This window comes from Peromyscus californicus, unplaced genomic scaffold (assembly GCF_007827085.1).
Source record: "Peromyscus californicus insignis strain IS unplaced genomic scaffold, ASM782708v3 Scaffold_3__1_contigs__length_106647218, whole genome shotgun sequence".
Taxonomy (NCBI): Eukaryota; Metazoa; Chordata; class Mammalia; order Rodentia; family Cricetidae; genus Peromyscus; species Peromyscus californicus.
The window spans coordinates 37,628,656-37,652,720 of record NW_026294551.1 but is presented as its reverse complement, the minus strand read 5'-3'; the positions used below and the strand labels follow the sequence as shown (position 1 = coordinate 37,652,720).

At 43.5% G+C, this 24,065-nt stretch overlaps 2 protein-coding genes across 5 annotated transcripts in view; one reads left to right on the top strand and one right to left on the bottom strand.

Annotated features, from left to right (window-relative positions):
* The window catches only part of Usp32 (ubiquitin specific peptidase 32), a 162,635-nt gene extending 160,925 nt beyond the window's left edge, over positions 1 to 1,710 (bottom strand). Inside the window, exon 1 of one of the 2 annotated variants that reach the window (XM_052755777.1) lies at positions 1,461 to 1,710. In XM_052755777.1, the coding sequence (XP_052611737.1) occupies positions 1,461 to 1,518 (58 nt within the window). In that variant the 5' untranslated portion in view covers positions 1,519 to 1,710. The remainder of the gene's footprint in view (positions 1 to 1,460) is intronic. The other variant, XM_052755776.1, reaches the window with a different exon arrangement.
* A 307-nt stretch (positions 1,711 to 2,017) lies between these two features.
* Chct1 (CHD1 helical C-terminal domain containing 1) overlaps positions 2,018 to 24,065 on the top strand; it is a 44,036-nt gene continuing 21,988 nt past the window's right edge. For 2 of the 3 annotated variants that reach the window (XR_008222431.1, XR_008222430.1), the window contains exons 1-2: positions 2,018 to 2,195; positions 13,573 to 13,797. The gene's annotated coding sequence lies outside the window, so the exon portion shown is untranslated. Of the gene's footprint in view, positions 2,196 to 13,572; positions 13,798 to 16,182; positions 16,301 to 24,065 lie in introns of those variants that run through there. The other variant, XR_008222432.1, reaches the window with a different exon arrangement.

Here is a 24,065-nt window from a genome sequence, read left to right as displayed (position 1 = left end):
AAATACATCAAGAATTTGGAATATTTCGCATACTGAAGCAGGGAGAAAAAGTTCAACGAAGACTGTGTTTAGAACAATCATCATGCTATTGGGGGAGGGGGGCACCACTGAAAGGCTTACGTTTGCTATTCTGCTCAGTCCAAAACTGATGCAACTACAATTCTGCATCTTATCTATTTATTAGGTAGTGGGTCCAGTGAACTCATAATTTTCCTTGTAGATGATCTAGATCTCACTTCTAAATCCTCGCTTTAAAATGTCTTTATTTTTTATTTAAAATGTCATATTTTCTTTTTCAATCTCAAGCTACAAAAACCACCTGGCGCACGGCTGAATTTTTTTGTCTTAGAAATCTGTTAACAATAATGTCTGGCCTCTAATCTGCTTAATGTTTTTCACTTCTTACCAAGAAAATCCATTAAACGTCGGAAATAAATACAAGCACCACACAAACACACACTCAAATCTCAGTCATGAAAAATTAAGTCACATTCCGGCCACAAACTGTGCAAGACACTTCCAGTTAGCGTGAGCTTTAGTGATCATGGATCAAGAGTGTGGTAGGGGGTTGGGGCTGTTAACAACACAGTGTGAATCAGAGCCAATGGCAGCAGCAGCAGCAGCAGGCTAGGACTGACAGCAAGGCCAGTCTCTGGAGGGGAGATGTAACACAGTATCACAATGCTGGATTTCCGAATGCCATTTTAGGGGGAGCGAGAGGGTAAGAAATGGGAATCAAGTGCACTAAACCCGTCTGATCAACGTCCGAGGAGAGGAAACCTAAGACAAGGTCTTATGGCAACACCAGTTTGCCTAGTCTCTTCTCGCCTTAAACACAACTTCATTTCGGGTCTTTCTTTAATCAAAGTCAACCGCTGAAAGGGTGAGAGGTGGCAGTAGTAAATGGAAGGATGGTCACTGCCCTCAGCAGAGCGGCAAAGACCCTGGGAAAAACCAGAGGTTCCCTAATAGGAAAGGACTTCCAGGAGCAAAAAGAACGCTCTGCAGCCGCCGTCTCTTCTCCAGCCAAAGCTGTCAGGAACCAGATTAGCATGTTGTCGGAGGCTTTTTTTTTTTTTTTTTAAATGAAAGAGTGATATGAGAAAATGGCACTGAAGGATGAGGGGGGCCTGGAAGGAAGGGCTGAACCATCCCAGAAGCGATGGACAGGGCTCCCCTGGACCCAGACAAGATAACAACGCCACCGGAGCGCATCGAATGGCCAGCCAGCGCCCGGTACCCCCGTCACCGAGACAGCTTCGCCCCCTCCCCTAGCGCCCCAATTCCCAAACAGCGCTCCCCACTCCACCTCCCTGCCCTCGATATTCCCACGGCTGGCCTCCGGTCCTTCGCCAGGCACCGCACGCCCCAGCCGCCCCTGCCTCCCTCCCTCCCGGCCACCCACCCCCGGGCGCCCCGGCGCTGGCCTCCCCGCAGCTCGCCCGACCCCTCCCCCTCACCTCTCCTCAGCGCCTCCTCGTAGCTGAGGAATCCGATCCGTGACTCCTTGGCGCCCATGCTCCCCTCATCCCCTCGGCCGGGGGTCGGAGCCTGGCCTCGCCCCCACCCCCCTCCCGCCTCCTTCGCGGCGTCGCCGGCTGACGGTGTCGGCGTCCCGGCCCCCTCCTCCCCCAACACTAACAAGTGCGGCTTCTGCCCGGGCGACTCCTCCCGACCGCCGCCGCCACCGCCGCCGCCGCCGCCGCCGCCTCCTCCATGCCGAGTCACGTGACCCGCTCCCAGCCCGCCCCCTTCCCCTCCCTCCTACTCCGCCCTTCTCTCTCTGTGTGTCTCTCTCTCCTCCCTTCGCTTCTCTCCTCACTCCTCCTCTCCGCCCCTCGGCCGCCCCTCCCGTCAGCCCCGCCGTGGGTCACCTGACCCCGAGGCCCGGGACTGTTCCGGGTAATGGCCGCCCGGGGCGGGGCGGGGGGGGAGGGGGGCGGGGGGCGGAGGGAGCGGGGGGGGGAGCACGCTCCGCCCCACCCCACGCTGACAGCGCGCGGGAGCGCAGGGGGCGGGACGGCCCCGCCGCCGCCGCACGTAGCGCGGCCTCGTCGTCTTCCCGCCAATCGTAGGCCTCGAACCCCGCCGCGGCGCTCGGCGGGCGAGGAGGGCAGTGACTTCCGGGGCGCCCGAGGACGGTTCTTCCCGCCCCCACGCTCTGGCGTCCGACGGGCGGGGCCGGAGCGATGACGGTTGGTGCTGCGGTGGCCGAGACCCACCTTGGAAGACTCGGGGACTGTTAGGGAGCCGGGGTGGGGGGGGGTGGGGGGTGGGGTGGGGGGGTCCGAGGGAAGCGGGGCGGGAGACAAAGGAGCGGGCAGGCGGGGAACCCCCACCCCACCCCACCACCGTGTTCAGGGGGTTTGGGGGCAGAAGAATCTCAAGGCTTCTCTGAGAAGATACTGTATGTCCTCCTAGTAGGTGGACCCTAGCGACAGGGCAGTGAACCTTGTCATTAAATGGAGGGTTTTCTTTTCTGCGCCTCCCCATTCTCCGGACCGGCTGTCTCAGTTTTCCTTTCACTGTCTTAGGCCCAGCCACTGGGTCTGCCCCCCCCGCCCCTGCCCCCCCACACACACACACCCAGTTCTATAAGCCCCCTTGGATGTCTTGCTTTGGTTGGGTTGGATTGGATTTGTTTCTGATGCTGGAGTTCTTTGTAGCCCAGGCTGGCCCCGAGCTAGGCGATTCGCATGCCTCAACCTCCCACGTACTGGTTCTACGGAGCACCACCATACCGGGCTCTGCCTCCTTTATGTACAAGTTCCTTATGTTTCTTCAGCCCAACACTTGACCTCCTCTAGAAATGAGACAGTTCAAGACAGTAGCTTGCTTCAGAAGAATATGTATTTTTAAAGTGTGAATTCAATGTCACTGAGTACATTTATTACATCGTTATGCAGCCTTAGCAGTTTATCTTCAAGACTACTTCATCTAGCAGAGAACTGAAACTTACTCAACAGTAATGCTAGTCTTTTCTCACACCAGTTCATGGCAACCACTGTAAAGTGAACCACTTTTCTCCTGTGACTGGCTTATTTCACTTAACATGGTCTCATGTAATTGTGAACTTCTCAACTTGTGTTATGGCATAAATTAGATTTTCCCACTTCTAAGAATGTCTCCAGAGGGATGTGTGAACAGCTATTTGTGCACACATACTTGTAGCCGTAGTATATACAATAGTCAATGTTAAAACAGCCAGGAGGTGTTGGCTCTAGCCTTTAATCCCAGTACTCCAGTACTCCGGAGGCAGAGACAGGTGGATCTCTATGAGTTCTAGGCCCCCTGGTCTACAGAGCAAGTTCCAGGACAGCCAATACTACCCATAGAAACTCTGCCTCAAAAAAAAAAAAATAATAAAATAAAAATAACAATAAGCAAATACCATAAGTTAGCAAACAAAATATGGTGTATAAATACAATGGAATTTTTTTTTCATTTCCTTTTGGAGGGGGGTGAGAAGTTCTTATGTAACTAACTAGCAACTGACTGGGCTGGAACTTTGTGGCAGTCCCCCTGCTTCTGCCTACAGATACTACAAACATGTGCCCCACACCTAATTCACATTCCCTCTCATTTTAATTATAGTGTGTATCTGTCTTGACCATGAAAGTCATAATGTGAAGCTTCTCAATAAGGAAACAACATTGAAACATAACTATTTGGATTAGAGTAGACCCAAGGTGCCAATTAGATAATTTAAGGCCAGCAGAAGGATTTCAGTTCCTGAAGCCGACTGATTGTCATATGCCCTGCCAGAGAAAGGTGTTCTCTACTTACCTTTCCTGGTGGACCAGATCAACAGCGTGCACGAATTAGTCACAGCACTGCCCTTTCCAGTTCTCTGAGGCAGTTCATTTAAGACCTGAGATTAGCTGTATTAAAAAGCCCATGAATCAGGGATAAATTTCAAACCCTTTAATTTCCATGTCATCAGGTCAGTGTGTCTTCAGACAAAACAATTCAGCCATCCTGCACAGTATGAGTTCTGAATTAGGTTATTCTAAATAATCTAAACCAAGATTTCAGCTGTGAGGAACAAAAGCCCTTAAGCGTTCAGATGCAAGATACAGCATGCATTACTACTTTTCCAAATAGTGTGTAACAATGACCTCACAGTATAAGGGATGGGCTTGGGTGTTTAACTGATGTAAACAAATTCTTTTCTCCCCTTGGGGCACTGCCCCACTTGAAAGCTGGGACTGCTATTGGAATTGTCTTGTGAGATGATTATCACAAAAATATCAGGGAAGACTAAATTTAAAACCTACTAAAGTTTAAGTATTACTCTCACATAGGAATTTTCAGGACTTTGTCATTTCCTGGGAATGGTGGTTTGCACCTATAATCCCAGTACCTGGGCCACAGAGGCAAGAAAATCACAAAGTTCAAGGTCAATCTAGTTTACATAGCAATGTCCTGTCCCAAAACACAATAATATGTAAGAAAGGTTTTGTTCTTAAGTTTCAGGCCTGGCTTCCCCCAGGATCATAAAAATGTTTCATTCCATCACGGACTTCATTCCTAAAAATTAGGAATTGAGAGAGCAAAGTATGAAGTACCATTTCTCCTTTGTCTGAGTTAAATTATGCATATTATTGAAGAAGGCAGTGAGAAGGATAGTTATGTTTGATGAGAATTTTAAATGTTAGGCTGAGATAAGAACCTGCCTCTGGTTTGTATCACAAGTCATGCAGCCAAATGTTAAACATCTCCCTATAACTTAAAATTGATACAATACTTATGTTTGATGATGCAGAAAATGTAAAGTCTACATGTCACTATGCTGAAAGAATTCTATTAATCATTTAGCTTCTTCAGTTTCACTTAATCCATTGAGGAGTTGGCCAGCTACCTCACTTTAAGCATTAGGTTGTACTTAGGAAACCATTCCTTTAGCTGTAATTACATGCCTGTTGAAAAGGTTATCCATACAAAGATTTAAAGCATGGGAGATTAGTATGTCATTTCTGCTTCTGAGTGGGCACTCTAAATGACAATATTCCGTAGTTTGTATTCCTGGAGAAAAGACATAAGAAGAGGTCAGTCATTTTAGTACTTGCCAAAGAAGCCTCGCTACACTAGAGGTAAACTAATATAATAAGGAGGGATAGACCAACACCTAATCTAGAGTAATCTGACTGCCACAAGAAGAGGCCAGTGCCCTATGAACTCCGACTATCCAGTAAGTGAATTGATTTTCAGTATTAGGATTGTTACCTTATAGTTTACACAACTTGAAGATGAAGACACGTGTTATAATTGTATTTGCAGTACATCACTTTGCTATTTTATGCAAATAATACATCTCTAAAAATATTTTCTAGCCGGGCGGTGGTGGCGCACGCCTTTAATCCCAGCACTCGGGAGGCAGAGCCAGGCGGATCTCTGTGAGTTCGAGGCCAGCCTGGACTACCAAGTGAGTTCCAGGAAAGGCGCAAAGCTACACAGAGAAACCCTGTCTCGAAAAACCAAAAAAAAAAAAAAAAAAAAAAAAAAAATATTTTCTGCCAGTGTGGTAGCACACACTTTTTCCCCAACACTCAAGAGGCAAAGGCATGTAGAACTCCCAAGTCCCAGGCCAGCCAGGGCTAAACGGTGAGAACTTGTCTCCAAAAAAAACATTTTTCAGTTGGTATTCAAGTGTCTACAATGTGAACTCACTGCTTCTCCCAGTCTCACTCCCTAAAGGAAGGTGTTTTCCATGTATGTAATACTGTACTCTTTTACATACATCTTTCATAGTCAGCATACTGAATGAACTTCTCGGGAGGGGGTTGTTTTGTTTGTTTATTGGTTGGTTTTTAGCTTTTCAAGACAGAGTTTCTCCTGGCTGTCCTGGAACTCGCTTCATAGACCAGGCTGGCCTCAAACAGATCCACCTGCCTCTGCCTCCTGAGTGCTGGGATTAAAGGTGTGCAACACCACCACCCATCAAACTTATGGTTTTTTATTTCATCCATTCCTGTATCTCAGACTTTTTCTGCAAAGTCATCCTAGTTATTTTTAGATTGTAATTCTTTTAAATATGTATAAAATGCCAACACATGTATTTTGTTTTTCTAATTATCATTCTTTCTAGACTCTGAATCTTTTCTTGATCAAAAACTATTCTGCTGTGGAGCATGCCACACCTGTAAAATCCCAGCACATGGTGGGTCAAGGTAGAAGGATTGGGAGTTCAAGGTCATCCTTAGCTACATATCTAGTTCTAGGACTGCCTGTGGTGTGTGAGAACCTGTCTCAAAAAACAAACAGCAGAAACCAATGTACTATTCTGACACTCATGAACATCCTAACAAATTCTAGAACCTAGAGAGATGGCTCCATGGTTAAAAACACTTCCTGCTATTTGAGAGGACCTGAGTTCAGTTTCCACCACCCATGATAGCAGCTCACAACTTCCAGCTCCAGGGAATTTGATGCCTTCTAATCTCTGCTAGCACCTATACAGATATGGTGCAATCACACACACACACACACACACACACACACACGGACTGAGACATATGTTCCTGCTACAAATAGCTATTTAACAGCCAGTGATTGTGTTATAATTTGTAAACTGCCAGGTAATTCCAGTAGAAGTAAAGACAGGGAAAATCACTGGAAGCTTTAAATCTAAAAAGCTAGAAAATAGCATTTGGACCAAAAAAAAAAATAGTTTGCCAATTCAGTTGAAGTTCTAGTACTCTGGTAGAGGTAATGGAGAGAATCAAATCTGGGTTTCCTAGAAAAGGGAAGGAAATTAATATAAAAAAGAGGATGTTGGCCGGCCTTTCACTTGTACCTACTCAACATTTTCCCACTGCTCTAACATTTAGTATAAATGTTAAAAATAACTCGTTTTAATAGGTGTAAAGAAGCTTTTGTGTGATAAATCATAGTGAATACAAAGAAAGTTTCCTGGTGTGTGTGTGTGTGTGTGTGTGTGTGTGTGTGTGTGTGTGTGTGTGTGTGTGTATGCCTGACTGCCATGGTGCTCCTGTTGAGCTTGTTACAGTCAGAGGACAACTTTTGAGTGTCAGATCTTTCCTTCTACCATGTGGATTCCTGGGATCAAACAAGTTGTCAGGCTTGATGGCAAGACCTTCCCCGATGACCCATCTCACCAGCCGCAGAAGAAGTTTGTGTGTGTGTGTGTGTGTGTGTATGTGTATGTGTGTGTTGTTTATTTGTCCTTGGAATTACTATAACCAAGATAAACACAGGGCAGTGTGGAAACCTACAGTAGTGAAAGATATCAGATCAAACCAAAGGAGGAGGGTGAAGGAGGAAAGCATGCAGGGTGTGACTCTTAAAGGACAAACAAGACATCAGCCTTTTATTCATGCCAACAAATCCAAAGTGCCTACTATTTGTTAGAATTGAGCAAGGTAAAACTTCCCACATCCTCACGGATTTTACACTCTAGTAGTAAAAAGGTCATAGAAAGTTGGTAGTGGTTAGGAATCAGTTAAAGTCTGTGGAGAAAGATTGCAGGGGAAACAGTATTGAGATGAAGGGTACCGAGTAAAGTAGAATGGCGAGTTCAAAAGTGAAGAGAGACAAGTGAGCAGGCGTGTAGACGGCCAAGGGAAGGCAGCATCCTTGACAGGTAATCAACAAAGAAGCAAGTGTACCAGCAGCAAGGGAGTGGATGTCAGCAAATCCTCCTTAAATGACTTTGGCTCTTACTCTTTGGAAACTAGGATGCTCTTGATGATTTCCTAATAAAAAAAAAAAAAAAAAGATGCCATACTTTATTTTATAATGCTGCTGGACATCAAACCCAAGACTCATAGTATATAAGCTCTTCTCTCTCTCTCTCCCTCCCTCCCTCCCTCCCTCCCTGGTCTTTTGATACAGGGTTTCTCTGTTTAGCAGTCCTGACTGTCCTGGAACTAGCTCTGTAAACCAGGCTGGCCTAAAACTCACAGAGATCTGCCTACCTTGGCGTCCCAAGTGCTGGGATCAAAGGCATGCACTACCATCACCTGGCTGATAAGCAATCTTATCACTGAACTATATCCACAGGCCAGACATGTTAAAAAGAATATATTTCCCAGTGTATATACACAAGCAAATACACACAGAATCTGGAATGAGAAGAGAAAAAACAAAACAATCAGGATATCTCCACACCAGCAATGAGGGTTATGGGTAAAAGGTTACATTCCAGATATTTTGTAATAAGGCCAATGGGACTGGAGAGAGATGGTTCAGTGGTTAAGAGTGCTTGTTGTACCAGAGTTACAGAGCGTACTGGCTTCCAACCTAGCTGAGAAAGTGAGCCCCAGGTACAGAGAGAGAACTTGCCTCAAATGAAGAGGCAGAGAGTGGTAAAGGACACATTGGCTTCTGTGCATGAATACACACATGTACATAAATGCCATATGAATATGTCTGTAGAGTATAGATTAGGGTGGGTGAATGAAGCATGATCCTAATTAGTCTTAACAATAAAAATCCGGAATCAGCCATGCATGGTGGTACACGCCTTTAATCCCAGCACTTGGAAGGCAGAGGCAGGTGGATCTCTGTGAGTTCGAGGTCAGCCTGGTCTACAAAGCAAGTTCAGGAGAGCCAGGGATGTTACACAGAGAAACCTGTCTCGGAAAAAAAACAAAACAAAACAGGTGGGAATGAAAAACTCAAATGAATGAACTAATAAGCCAAGCATTATGGTAAGTACCTGTAATCCTAACACTCAGGAAGTATAGGTAGGAGAATTGGAAGTTCAAGGTAGTCCTCAACATAGCAAGACTGAATGCCTGGGCTACATGAGACCCTTTAACACATGATGATGATGATGATGATGATGATGATGATGATGATAAAAGCACAACCGATAGACTAGACAAAGCAGAACAAAGAATATCAAGGATAGAGGAAAAGATCAAGAAAATACCACAAGCAGACATCAATGAACAACAACAAAAAATGGGCATGACCACAGCTCCAGAACTCTGGAATATGATCAAGAACCAAACCTACAGTCAGGCATGACGGTGCAGTATGAAGACTAAGGAAAGGGGTTGCTGTTATTGGAGACCAACCTGAGGTACATAGGAAGACCCTATGTCTCAAAAACAACAACTATGGAACGATAAAATAACATTTAAATCAAAGAAAGGAGACAAATACCTAAGAAAACATGGAGTAGTAGAAGGAGCCGAGATTAAAAACTAAAGGCACAGAAAAATCAATGAAATTACACTAGAAAATTTTCCCAAATGTAGAGAAATAAATGGACATCTAAGAACAAGAGATACTTAGAAACTAAAAAAGAAAAGACCTCTCCATAGTACATAAGAGGATACCCAAAAAACACAAGAACTGTAAGAAAAATGCGAACTCACTAAGATAAATATTATCAAAAGAACATTAAGCCTCTCAACAGAAACCCTTAAAAGCCAGGAAATCATGGGATGATTATATTTCAAGTCTTGAAAGTAAATAACTGCCAACCAAGATTGCTATACCCAGCAGTTAGAATTGCATGCCCCACACACATTTTTAAAAGTTAAAAATTTTCTGTGTTGTGGTGGTATATACCTTCAATCACAGCACTCAGGAAACAAAGGCAGACAGATCTCTGTGAGTTATAGACCAACCTGATCTTAAACTGATTTCCAGCCCAGTTTGGGCTACATAGTATGACCTCAAAAAAAATTAAAAATTGACAGAGAAATAAGGAAATTTTAAGATGTTCATAAACTAAAGCAATTCCTGATTACCAAACCAGCATTGTTAGGATTCTGTACATGTGTAGCTCGGGGTCATATGTCTTACGTCTTACATCATCAGTGGGCACTGGCAATTACATACCCACCGCTTGGTCACACAATCCCCGCCTTAAAAAGCCAGACTCGGACCCCCACACTCTCTGTGTTCTCCCTCTGCTCCCGCCATCTTCCTCTGTCCTATCCCCTCTTTCTTTCTAATAAAGCTCTTTATATCTCTGGTAGGCATGGCCATGGCCCCTGACTTTTCTGCCAGTAACCAGCACTGCCACCAGTGCCGTTTATCATAACCATCAAACATTGCAAAAAATACACAAAGAAGTCATAAACAGGAGGAAGAAAGGCAGTCCTAATCATAGAGCACACAAAAGAATATATTTCATGAAAAGAATAAACGAGCTGGGTGGTGGTGGTACACACCTTTAATCCCAGCACTTAGGAGACAGAGACAGGAGACTCTCTGAGTTTGAGGCTAGCCTAGTCTACAGAGTGAGTTGTAGGACAGCCAGGGTTACACAGAGAAACCCTATCTGGAAGAAAAAAAGAAAAAAGAATGAATGAGCAAAGGAGAACTAGGGAAGAATCCATCATGTTGGTGAGGCTACCAAAAAAAAAAAAAAAAGACACAGACTAGACGTCTATCGTTTCTAAGAAAACTCACAGGCAAAGAAACTGAGATAAAATTTACCAAGCAAATAGATCTGAAAGCAAGCTGACATAGCAATTCTGATATCTAATAAAGTAGACAAAGCCAAAATTAGTTAGAAGACATAAAGAAAGCTAGTATATACTAACAAAAGGAATAATTCATAAAGAAGATATAGGGCTGGAGAGATGGCTCAGTAGTTAAGAGTGTGTACTGCTCTTCCAGAAGATCCAACTTTTATCCCCAGCATCCACATCAGGAGGCTTATGATTACCTGTAGCTATAGATCTAGTGGACTCAATGTCTCTGGCCTCCATGGGCACTTGCACTCACTTGCACATGCATACTGACACACATACATATTATTTAAAATAAGGGGTTAGGGATTTAGCTCAGTGGTAGAGCGCTTGCCTATCAAATGCAAGGCCCTGGGTTCGGTCTTCAGCTCTGAACAGAAAAAAAAAAAAAAAAAAAAAAAGACAAAACATTAAAATAAAATAAATATTTGGGGGGAAATGAAGATATTACAAAAAAAATTTAAAAATAGTTCAAGCCGGCCGGGCGGTGGTGGCGCACGCCTTTAATCCCAGCACTCGGGAGGCAGAGCCAGGCGGATCTCTGTGAGTTCGAGGCCAGCCTGGGCTACCAAGTGAGTCCCAGGAAAGGCGCAAAGCTACACAGAGAAACCCTATCGAAAAACCAAAAGAAAACCAAAAAAAAAAAAAAAAAAAAAAAAATAGTTCAAGCCATAATCCCAGCACTTGGAATTCTGAAGACAGGAAGATTGCCATGAGTTCAAGGCCATCCTAGGATACATAGCAAGTTCCAAACCATCCTGGACTACAAAGTAAATCTTGTCAAAAGAGAGAGAAGGTGGGAAGAAGGGAGGGAGAGAACAAAATTAAAACGATAACATTGTAAATACATATGGACCAAACATTGAAGCTTTCAACTTGATAAAATTAACACCAATGGACATAAAAGAACATATTGCTCCTGATGCAATAATGGAATAGTGGGCAGTTTCATCAATAGATACGCATTGACTAAAACTCAACCAAGGAACTTCAGGGTTAAACTGTACCATAGATCTAATGGGCTTAATACGTATGTATAAACAGTTTCCATCCAACATCTAAAGAGTCAGCAGCAGCCCATGCAACTTCCTCTAAAATAGATTATATTTTAGGTCTAACAAGTACAAAATTGAAATAACTATTTCTCCTATCAGATCACAGTAGAATAAAACTAGAAACCAATAACAAGAAAAACCACAAATATTGTGTGGATACTTGGATAGTGAACAGTAGATTCTTGTAGGAACAATGGGTCATTGAAGAAAAACAAGGAAGAAGTTTTAAGAATTCCCTGAATCAGTGCTGGGGGCAGATAGCTTAGCAGATAAGAGAGGACACTGTTCTTACATAGGATCCAAGTACAGTTCCCAGCCTCCATATTTGGCCACTTACAACTTCCTGTAAATCCAGCCCCTGAGGGATCTGATGCCTCTGGTCTCTGTTGAATACACACAGAAGCATGATTAAAATAAATATTTTTAAAAAAGAATTCCTATAATCAAATGAAAATGAAAGCACAACTTACCAGAACCTAAGGTAGTTTAATCTATGCGTGCTTATATTAAAAAAGTTGAGAGCATGGTAGTGCATGCTTGTAATCTTAGTGCCTTGGAGGTGGAAGGAACCCTGAGGGTCAGGAGTTCAAGACCAACTTTGACTACAGTAAGGAGTTTGAGGCCAGCCTGGGCTACATGAGAGCCTGTCTCAAAAAAAGTTGAGTTCAAATAAATAGTTTAGTGATACATCTCAAGATCTTAGAAAAGTAAGAACAAGCCAAAGCCCAAAGCAGTAAACCGCAATAGTCAGTTCAAGGCAAAACCTTAGCACAGTGGTTCATGCCTGTCATCTCAGCACTCAGGAGGCTGAGGCAGTCAGCTTATGAGTTTAAGGCCAGCCTAGCCTACACAGTTGCAGGTTAACCAGAGTTACAGTATAAACCCTGTCTCAATCAAACAAAAAACAACAAAACCTATATTCTAAGACAAGACTATAAAGTCTAGACACTCAACAGTGTCACTGTCTAGCAGATACTAAAATACAAAATACAAAACTATATACACCAAGAAGCAAGATAACAACAAAAACTAAAAGGAGAGAAATCAGTCAACAGACAGAATTGATGGATAATACTGATAAAATTATTATTATATTCAGATACTTAAAATAAGGAAAGGAAGGCATAAAAAAAAGAAAACAAGTACTTTTTAGAGTTGAAAAAATACAACATAGACCCAACAAAATAGCTCGGTGGGTAAAGGTGCTTACTACCAAGCCTGGCAACCTGAGTTCAATCCCCAGGTCCCTCATGGTGGAAGGAGAGAACCTAATCCTTATAATTGTCTTCTGACCTCCACACACACACACACACACACACACACACACACAGACACACACACAGTAAATAAGCAATCTTTAAAAAAGAAAATACACCAGGCGGTGGTGGCACATGCCTTTAACCCCAGTACTCGGGAGACAGAGCCAGGCGGATCTCTGGGAGTTCGAGGCCAGCCTAGTCTACAGAGCGAGATCCAGGACAGGCACCAAAACTACACAGAGAAACCCTGTCTCGAAAAATCAACAAAGAAAAGAAAAAGAAAAATACAACACATGAAAAGTTTAGTATCGCAGTTACCCTCAACCAAAGCGAGTGCTCACAGAGAAAAAAAAAAAGATGATAAAATGCCTTTTATAGCAAAAAACAATCAGACTGCAACCCACAGAACCAGGGAGGCTACATAGCAGGGGGGACTGTGGCTTATAATAAGTTTTGGTTTTACTCAATCACTGGGCAAGCCTTGGTGAAACATTTCACTATTAGGATAAGAATTTGTACTCTATCAAGCTGATAATAGAATAAATGAATGAATGAATGAATAAAAATGTAAAAAAATGCCTTTTATGACATTAGGTTATTACATTTTGTTGTTTGTTTTCGTGCTAGGGATGAAACCCAGAGCTTTGGGCATGCTATTCCAACACTCTGCCACTGAACTACATCCCCATCCAACACCTTAGTTGTCTATTGAATGATAAGTAACCACAAACTCGTGGCTTACACCCAACAAATTTCTTATCTCCTGCAGAAGCTTACACCCAACAAATTTCTTATCTCCTGCAGAAGTCTGGCCTGGCTGTAATGCTGGAAGGAACGGTTCTATGGACAGATGAAGGTGGTGATGAGGCAAAGCCTGCGACCAACAACCGGTCTACGTTTGCCAGGCATGTGCATGTGTCATGTTGAAAGTCCAGTCTTCAGCCCTGCCCTGACTACCATCTTGATTGCAATGTCTAAGAAACGTTGGATTCAGTCTAAGCCACTGCTGGATTCTTGGCCACAGAAACTGTGAGAAAATGTTCAAGCTATAGAATCTTTTTTTTTTAAAAGATTTATTTATTTATTACATATACAGCATGTTTGCCTGCAAGCCAGAAGAGGGCATCATTACAGATGGTTGTGAGCCACCATGTGGTTGCTGGGAATTGAACTCAGAACCTCTGGAAGAACAGTCAGTGCTCTTAACCTCTGAGCCATCTCTCCAGCCCCTAAGCTATAGAATCTTAAATGATTCATCTCCTGATAGTGGATAGCTAATACAAGATTATCTTCAACAAATGGCTGTGGGACAGCTGGATAGCCATTTATATGTATATGTATATGTATATGTATATGTATATGTATATGTATATGTATATGTATATGATGTATACGTGTGTATGTGTTTATAAATGAAGCCAGGCATGGTGACGCATACCAGCCCTCAGGAGGCTGAGGCCAGACTGAGTTGTTCAGAGTGAGCTCCAGGCCATTGTAGAACACAGATCAAGAATTGTTTCAAAATAATGATAATGTTAATAATGAAAGAGAGGGGCTTGGGACGTAGCTCAGTTGGTGGAATGCTTGCCTAGTATGCATGTGGCCTTGGGTTAAACCCCCGGTAAAACAGGGTATTGTGGTACATTCCTGTAAGCACAGCACTTGGGAGGTGCAGTCAGGAGTCAGGAGGTTAAGGTCATCCTTGACTACAAAGTTAGAGAGCAGCTTGGCTCCAAGAGATCTTGAATCAAAAGCAAGTACAGCTTAAGTGGCCATGCACCAACAGGGATGAAGTGACTCAGACACAGGCTGGAGTCAGACTTAGTGGGGTTTGCTCGTAATCCCAACACTTAAGAGGTGGAGACAAAAGGATTAGGAGTTCAAAGTCAGCCTCAGCTATACAGTGAGCTTGAGGCCTGTCTCAAAAGAAAAAAACCAAACAAACAAAAAGACTAAGCCAAATGAGTCAGATAGGGTAAAGTACATTGTGTATGGTTCATCCAGCCGAAATTTTACAATAGATTAACCCAGAGTAAAAAGCAAAATAAAGATTACATGGGACTGTGAGCAGAAAGCAGAAAGAGAAGATTTACAAATGACAAAATAAAACTTTGGGGAATGATGAAAATATTCTATACTTTGATTGTGGCTATTCAAATTGTAAATATGTATTTGTTGAGACTTACTAAGCTCTATACTTAAAATACTGAGCCAGGTGTGGCTGTGGGCATTAGTAGTCTCAGTTGCTCTAGAAACAGCCTACACAACCTAAAGAAACCCTGTTTCAAAAATATGAATAAATAGGATCTAGTTTAAACAATAGAATACTCAGGGCTGGAGAGATGGCTCAGGGGTTAAGAACACTGGCTGCTCTTCCAGAGGACCTGGGTTTGGTTCCTCAGCACCCACATGGCAGCTGACTCCAGTTCAACAGGATCCATCACCCCTCTGTTTTCCGAGATCTCCACAAACATGTGGTACACAGAACATGCAGGCCAAACACCCATATTCTAGACATAGGATCTTGCTATTGTTTGTTGACCAGCCTAGTCTTGAGCTCCTGAATGGACTCAAGTTATCAACCTGCCTCAACCTGCTGAAAAGATTTTATAAAAACTGGAAAGGAAAAACAAACAAACAAACAAACAAACAAAAACCAGCTAAGCTTACATCCTAAATCTTGACAGGCTGAGGCAGGAAGATTGTATATCTGAGATTATCCCAGGCTATACAGTGAGAACCAATTTTCAAAAAACAAAAATAATCCTGTGAAACAAATGTACCTATCTAGTAGTTGGCTTTAATTTTATTTTTTAAACATGTCCTTAAACTCTCTATGTAGTTGAAGATGACCAAAGATGCTCTTAAACTTCTGACCCTCCAGCCTGTAACTTCTGAGTCTTTGTTGTTAGAAAGCTGGGATTACAGGAGTACCCATATCACTTAGTTTAGATGTAGCTGAAGTTTCTCTGTACCACCTGGCCCCACAGTCACACAGCCACTTATAAAATAATCATTTAGAGGCTTAATATTAATTACAAACTGTATGGCCTATGGCTCAGGCTTCTTGCTAGCTAGCTCGTATAACTTAATTCAACCCATTACTTTTGTTTGTTTGTTTTTTCGAGACAGGGTTTCTCTGTGTAACAGCCCTGGCTGTCCTGGAACTCACTCTGTAGACCAGGCTAGCCTCAAACTCACAAAGATCTGCCTGGCTCTGCCTCCCGAGTGCTGGGATTAAAGGTGTGCACCACCACCGCCCAGCTTCAACCCATTACTATTAATCTAAGTATTGCCACATATTCTGTGGCTTTACCTGTGTCCCATTACATCTGAGTTGTTCCTTGGATGGTGGGTTGGCATCTCCCCACATCTCACCTTTCTCTTTTCTGTCTCTCTCTTTGGATTTCCCAGCTGCCTCTAAGCTGCCTTGCCATAGGCCAACGCAGATTATTTATCAATGGGAACAACACATATTCACAGCATACAGAAAGACATCCCACAGCACTTACACTTCTCTATCTAATCAAAAAGGAAGGTTTGCTGGGTGGTGGTGGTGGCGGCGGCGGGCGGCGGCGGCGGCGGCGGCGGCGGCGGCGGCGGCGCACGCCTTTAATCCCAGCACCCGGGAGGCAGAGCCAGGCAGATCTCTGTGAGTTGGAGGCCAGCCTGGTCTACTGAGCGAGATCCAGGAAAAGCGCAAAGCTACACAGAGAAACCCTGTCTCGAAAAAAAAAAAAGCGGGGGGGGGGGGGGGGGGGGGGGAAGGTTTTAACTTTGACATAGTAAAATTACATATAACAAAATAGTTATCAAGTAAGAATTACAGTTGCAATATCTAGTCTATTTGTATTTGGCAAAATTAAAGAAAAATTTTTATCCTCTATCCTATTTTTGTGAGTCTAAAGTTTTATATCTAGTTTATCTTTTACCATAACCAAGGAAAACTATAATTATAACTATCTAGTCTTCAATTGCACCAAAGACCCCAGAAGGATATAATATATTACCTTAGTAAACAGGAAGTGTATTGCAAGCAACTTCCAAAATTCTAGAAATTACAGAGATATCTGTCACCCAAAGTTCCTCTGCAAGGTTGAGGCATCCATCTTCAGCCTAAAGGCCTAGAGTCTCTGACATACTTTTCAGGGAAGCAGGAAATTTGAAGGACTGTTTCCTCTATTGGCAAAGTTCATCAGTCACTTTCTTCTGTGTCCTGCAGAATGTCTGGCAGTATCTTTTGTGAAGCAGGAACCTTCTGACTACATTTAGATGGTATTGGGGATCAAACCCAGAGGTTGGTGCTTGTAGGCAAGCACTCTACCAGCTGAGCTACATCCCTTCTCATAACCTCAAATTTCAGAACTACTTAGTCATGTCTCTCTCCCCCAGTTTGACAGACAGCTCCCTAAGGACAAAGACTGGGCTTGTGTTGTGTGACTGCTATTGAGACATGAAAATGTCTATTCATTCTGGTTAAGGCTACTATGTCTAACCAAAGAAATGATTCTACCCAAGCCTAACTTGGTGAACCAATGAATTTATGGTGGTTACTTACAGGAGCATGGTCAATTCAGAGGTAGATCCATTACCAGAAAGCCCTACCACATCATGTGTGATGATTCACAAAAACTGCAGCCCTGGTCCCCTCTGTCCATCCTAAAGGCAACTTCTACCAGAGAGTTCCTTTCCCACAGCAATTATTTGCCTCTTATGTAACAGGGTCTTTCTGTGTAGCTCTGGCTGTCCCTGGAACTCACTCTATAGACCAGGCTGGCCTCAAACTCAGAGATCTGCCTGCCTATGCTTGCTGAGTGCTGGAATTAAAAGTGTGCTCCACCATGCCTGGCCCACATGTGAGTTTTAAAAGTTTCTTGAACCTGTTAAGTTTCCTTATCTTCCTGAGTCTTGTGAGCCTCCCTCCTTCCTATGAGAGGGAGGGTTCTCTCTTGTCTTTTTTCTCTTCCCTTCTTTTCACTTCCCTTCCCTTTCATATATATATATATATATATATATATATATATATATATATATATATTCTCTCTCTCTCTCTGACAAGATCTCATGTAACACAGATTGGTCTCAACTATGTAGTTGGGGGTGACCTTAAATTCCTGACCATCTGCTTCTTCCATCCAAGTGCTAGGGTTACAGTAATGTGCCCCACACCTGGTTCAGAAGCTAATGTTTCAATTTGTAGGACATAGCTCTACAACAGTCTACCCCTTCCTACAGCTCTTTCATCCTTTCTATCACCTCTTCTTCAATGTTTCCTGAGCCTGGAGGGGGTGATATGGATGTCTGAGGATTTTCCTTCACTTATGGCTTTGCATTGGGACCCTCTGTCATAGCTACAGTCACTTATTCACAATAGCTTGCCTGGTTCTAAGTCTCTGTAGTAACCATCAACCACTGTGAAAATGTTTTCCTCTATGAAGAACCTGATAGCAGCAGCAATCTATGGCATAAACAGATTTAGACATACCATATCTGTTTAGCAAACAGTAATTTCCCTACTAGGACCTATGACCTTCCCTTGTTACATGTTTTTATTTTGGCTTACAGTACCTGGCTTGTTTTATGTCAACTCGACACAAGCCAGAATCCTTAGGGACCAGGGAACTTCAATTGAGAAAATTACACCAACGAGGTTGGCCTGCTGGGCAAGCCTGTGGTGCATTTTCTTGACTGGTGATTAATAAATCTGGGAGGGACCAGCTCACTGTGGGCAGTGCCACCCCTGGGCTGGTGGTCCTGGGAGCTATAAGAAAGCAGGTTGAACAAGCCAGTATACGGCACCCCTCCGTGGCCTCTGTATCAGCTCCTGCCTCCAGGTTCCTGCCTTGAGTTCCTTCCCTGACTTCCTTTCATATGATGGACTGTTTTTGGGACCTAGAGATTGAAATAAACTCTCTCCTTCCCAAGTTGCTTTTGTTCATGGTGTTTTATCATAGCAATAGAAATACTAAGACACTACCAAATGTGATTTTCCTCCTGTGGCATGAATGAACCTTAGGTCCACTTGGAAAAGTAGTTGGTTGCACCATAGAAGCTGTGCCACCATTTAGCCAGTAAGCACATCTTGCCTAGAAATTTGGAAGGTTAACACCTAGGGTTCATGACTGAGGAGGTCTATTGATGACAGTTATCCCCAGCAGCCTGCAGAGCACCTTCCAGCCTCTGAAAGCTGGCTAACAAGGGAGAGAGCTTCCAGCTCCATGCTGGCTTCGGTCTCTGCTCTTTTCTATAACCAAAGGGATAGAGTGGTGTCTTCAGCAACTGAGTCTAACCGTCTAGGTCTGGTATGCAACAGCAGTGGCAATAGGTTGTATTATTTTGGGGACCTCAGGAACCTCCTTGGCAAACAATTCACAGGAAGTTCCTCCTTTTTGGATTTCACTCAATAATCTATGGCTCCTGGGAGTCTTTTTCCACCCAAGTATGATATCTTCTTTAAAAATCTTTGGTATTTTCAGATGTTTGTCCAAATCTGTAAGACATTCAGGGGTTAGCATTGAAACCTTTTTACAGGGAGAGTTTGTAAGATAACTCAGCAAGGAAAGGTCTTGCCTCCAAGCCCCACGCCTGATGACCTGAATTCAATTCCCAGAACTCGCATGGTGGAGGAAGAGAACCAACTACCACAAGTTGTTCTCCGGCCACAGGTGGACACCCTATGACACATGGATGCCCATAATGCACACCCAATTCACAATCACAGTTTTTAAAAGCTCCAACTAACTACCATTCATATTGTCATTCATCAGCTAGGGGAATTTGTTTTTTTGTTTGGTTTTGTTTTGTTTTTTGATACAGGGTTTCTCTGTGTAGTTTTGGTGCCTGTCCTGGATCTCGCTCTGTAGACCAGGCTAGCCTTGAACTCACAGAGATCCTCCTGGCTCTGCCTCCCGAGTGCTGGGATTAAAGGTGTGCGCCACTGCCACCCATCAGGGAACTTGTTTTTAAGTTCACAGGGCCCTCCACAAGTTATAGTCACTTTACATTAGTCATCCAACTTCCTCACCCTGGAGCACTGCTGTGCAGCTGTTACCCAGTCCCCCAGACCTAATGATGTCACCAGAGCCTACTTACACTGCCTGGACTGGCCCAAAGCCAAAAGGGAGCAGGGCTATATTTGTGACTGCTGTGTTTGCTGCTAGAGCCTGCTCCTGGGTCTACTAGACTCCTGTCAAGGGTTGCCAGCTCTCAACCATACCTGGCTGCTGAAAGGGCACTCAGCTGGGCGAACAGTATCTGGTCCCAGTAAACTTTCTTGCAGGAGAGAAATGTACATAGCATACACTCAATGGATAACTGGAAGACATAGAATAATCTTAAATCTTTTTTTGTACACCTCCATCATTTACACCTTTCAGTCCTTCGGTGAACTGCTGTTCCGACTTTAAGCTTTCCAAAGACCCATAAGCCAACATTTGGCTTTCTGTCAGTTTTTTCTCTAAAAACTCTAGCTCAACCAAAATCTTACCACAATTGCCTTTGAATGACCCAGACATCTTTTTGTCTGCTCAGTCCTTTCTACCACTCCCTATAACCTCTTGAACCCTTTTGATTTGCCCAACAAAATCACTGAAATCCACTGGAGCCTCTCATACCTCATAAAGATCATGTCCCACCGTGGGACTCAGCCAAGCCACTGAAGCCCCACCCACACCAGGCCCAGGATTCGCACTGAATTAAGTCTTCTTAACTATCCTGTGGACACAGTCCTATGGGGTCAGTGCAGTAGGCATCAGACATTCCCCTCAGATGTCCAGTTCTCTCATTACGGCCTGTCTTTCATGTCTTCCAGCCACACTTCCATCTGTGAAGATTTCAGCTGCTGATACCCCGTGTCCGTGATGACTCACTTGAGCTCTTTCATCAAGTACTGATTATCCTCACACTACCTCAGATTATGTAACCTTTGTCTCAAGGAGACACTCACCCTCTGTCCTGTGTCCTACAGCCTCACAGATCAGGCAGTGATGCTCTTTGATCTCTTCTTCCCCAGTTTCTCAGAGGGAGCACATTCCGTGATTACTATGGTTTCCTGCACTGGGTCATTATTACGACTGCCATCTGTATGCTGAGTCACGCTTTTCCCTTCCTGGGTTCTGCCTAGAGCTCTTCCTCTTCACTGTCTGATTCTTCCCATGGGTTCTAAGTCTGGGATCTCAGGAAGAACTTTGCAGCAAAGATCTAATTTGTATTTTCTTTCCCTTACTTCTGCCAGCTATGAGAAATGTCAAGCTAACACCTCCTTTCCTCCCTCCCCCTTTCCCACTTCTCCTGCCAAATCAGAGGCTAATGCAGATATTAGCATCTGTCCTTTTTTCCTTGCAATTCCTCCCTTATAGGGAAGAGTGCTTTCTGGACAGCTAGGCCTCAGTTTCAGACCTTATCCCCCACAGCAAAGGCCACACAACTGCTGCCACAGCCTGCTTATGTCACTACAACAAGGATATACAAGGACACACACCATCCCACAGGATGAGGAAAGGTAGCTGTGCTGAAATTACCCCACCAACACGCTACCCCAGACAGATCACATAAGCCTCGGTTGCATGCCTCATCACCATCACAGCGTGTGTTCCTCCACAACCTATCTTCTGTCATTCTCTGTTCAGATGCCAAGTGTGTTGCCCTTGCTTAGGGAGCTGAAAATCTATTCATTCCAGGAATGTCAGACCAGAGAAATGGTTCCATCAAAGTCTGCCTTGGTGAGCCAACACATTTACTAAGGTTACTTACACAATTATGGACAAAGTGTTATTTTAGCATGTGTGACTCAAAGGCAACTCTGTCACCAAAAACTATCACCTAGCAGGGATAATAATCTGCACACCTACCATCCTGGAGCTCCCTGCTCAACTTGTAGGCAACCTCACAAGAGTTTCCTTTCTTCTAGCTACTGCTAATGCTGCCTGTATAGCTTTTGATATGGGCCTTGGAGTTCAGTCCTTTAAGATTCAGGAGCTCTCTGAGCCTTAGGAGCCTCCCCTCTTTCCTTCAGGAGTGTGTATTTCAAATAACAACCTGTCACTCACCTCCACATGCCTGGGGTTAAATATTCACAGTCAATTTATATTTGATGAATGAGTTCTCCAAGGTATTAAAGGTCCGTAGACTAAGCCTATAAACAAAGTCCGGTTCCCTTTCACAAGTGGCAGAATAACTTTCCTTGAATCAAATGAGTACAGAAACTCTTGTCCTGAGCACCTCACTTTGCCACATCCTTTGTATGTCCTTTCTGTCTTCCCTTGGCCTTCCCGCTTCTCTTCCATCACCTAGCTCTCTTCTCTAACCTGTGTGAGTCAATTCTCTACCTAGAGGTGAAATGAAAACTTAGCTTGGGGACCTCCATCCCTGACACTCCCATCATCTTCTGATCTGGTTTCTCCACTTTAGTGACAACGAGAAAGTTCTGCTTCCACACAGTTCTTCCTCACCACACCATCTCAGTACTTTAGTTCAGCCATTCGTTCCGCCAGAGAAGTGCTCATGTTCTCCCCACTCTTTGCCATTCCATCCTGTCAAACTTGGCTGCTCTGTGTCTTATTTTAGAAAAACATCCTTGGCTAGCAACTCTCAATCTTTGTGCTGTGTTTCTCCCAGACCTTTATATCCCTCCAACTTGAGGCACAAGGACTTCACATTTCTGGCCATGCTACTCACTTGTATCATAACAGATTTGTATGTAATTATGGTACTTTCCATTAACTCTAAACTCCCCCAAATGGAGCCTATTTGCCTCTATCTGTTGAATGCATTAATTCCTTTTTGTACAGCTTCTCTAAACAGAGTTATATACAGACGTGTAAGATATCTCATTATGTGATACAGGCTTGTAACGTATCTCAATATGTGATTGATACACAAAGAAAACATCTGTAGGTAATTCCTCCCAGAGTTCAGCAAGGAAACTAGGTTTAGACCTTTAAATAAAAGCATCTTCCTTGGCACAAGGACCAGACACCTCCCTACTGTCTCTCCTCCTTCCCTCTGACTCTCCCTCTGTCCCAACCTCTGCCTCTCTTCCACTCAAGATCAAGCCCAAGACCCTTGGACAGGCAGGCAAGAACTCTACCACTAGACCTTACCCCAAGTCCCATTATCTTCTTGAAGTCTGAGAATCTAGGAGGAAAGGGTATTGTTTCTTTGCCAATTAAGATTCCTCAAACCTCTGGGCATTGGTGGTGCATGCCTTTAATCCCAGCACTCAGAAGGCAGAGGCAAGTGGATCTCTGTGAGTTCAAGGCCAGCCTGGTCTACAGAGAGAGTTCCAGCATACAGAAAAACCCTGTCTCAATAAACCAAAAAAAAAAAAAAAATTCCTTCAAACTTATTCTGCCACATAGCACAAACAAACCAATATGATTGCTGTCCCTTAAGCAAAAAAGTTCAGTTCAGATCAGATCATATGGTCTATGTCCTTTCTGGGTCTGACCAAAGCTACACAATTCAAGTTTTATTTATTTTGGGTATCTGTGGTGCTGAAGATCAAATCTAGGACCTTGAACATACTATTGAAGCAGCTCTACCACTGAGCTGAACCACAATCCTAAATTTGTAAAAATGTTGAATTGCACATATTAATTATAAGAAATGGATTTCATAGTGATATGTTATGTTCACTTTCCTACTTGCATAGAACATGTTTTGAGCACACTCAGCTCCCACAGGATAGCTGTTTTTCTAAATCTGGCTTATTTTGTTCACATAATGATCTCCAGTTCCATCCATTTTTCTAGATATGATTTTGACTAAGAAACAGTCCATTGTGTAGATATACATTTTCATTATCAATTCATTTGTTGCTAGATATCTAAGCTGATTGCATCCCTCAGCCATTGTGAATAGGGGTATGTAGGCATCTCTAGAACAAGCTGATTTTGTTCTTTTGGAGGTTTGCCCAGGACTGGTATAGCTGGATTATATGGCATAGCTAGTTTTCATTTCCAATTTCTTCAATTTTGAAATAATTCTAGAGTTACAAAAAGGTGTAAAGATTGTATAGAGAGTTCCTATAATACAGCTTGGTCATTTAGTTCATTGCATATTATCATGATACAATTGTAAAGTTACAAATCCACACTGGCATATTACTAAGCAGCTCAGGGCCTTTTCTGGATTTCACAACTTTTTCTCCTGCTGCTTGCGTTCTGTTCCACTTGCGGGTGCGGCCTCGTGGTCCCTGTCTTTTCTCAGTAACGGTTTCTTCTCCTTTCTTTTTTTCTTTTTTTTTTTTCCCCGAGACAGGGTTTCTCTGTGTACCTTTGCGCCTTTCCTGGAACTCG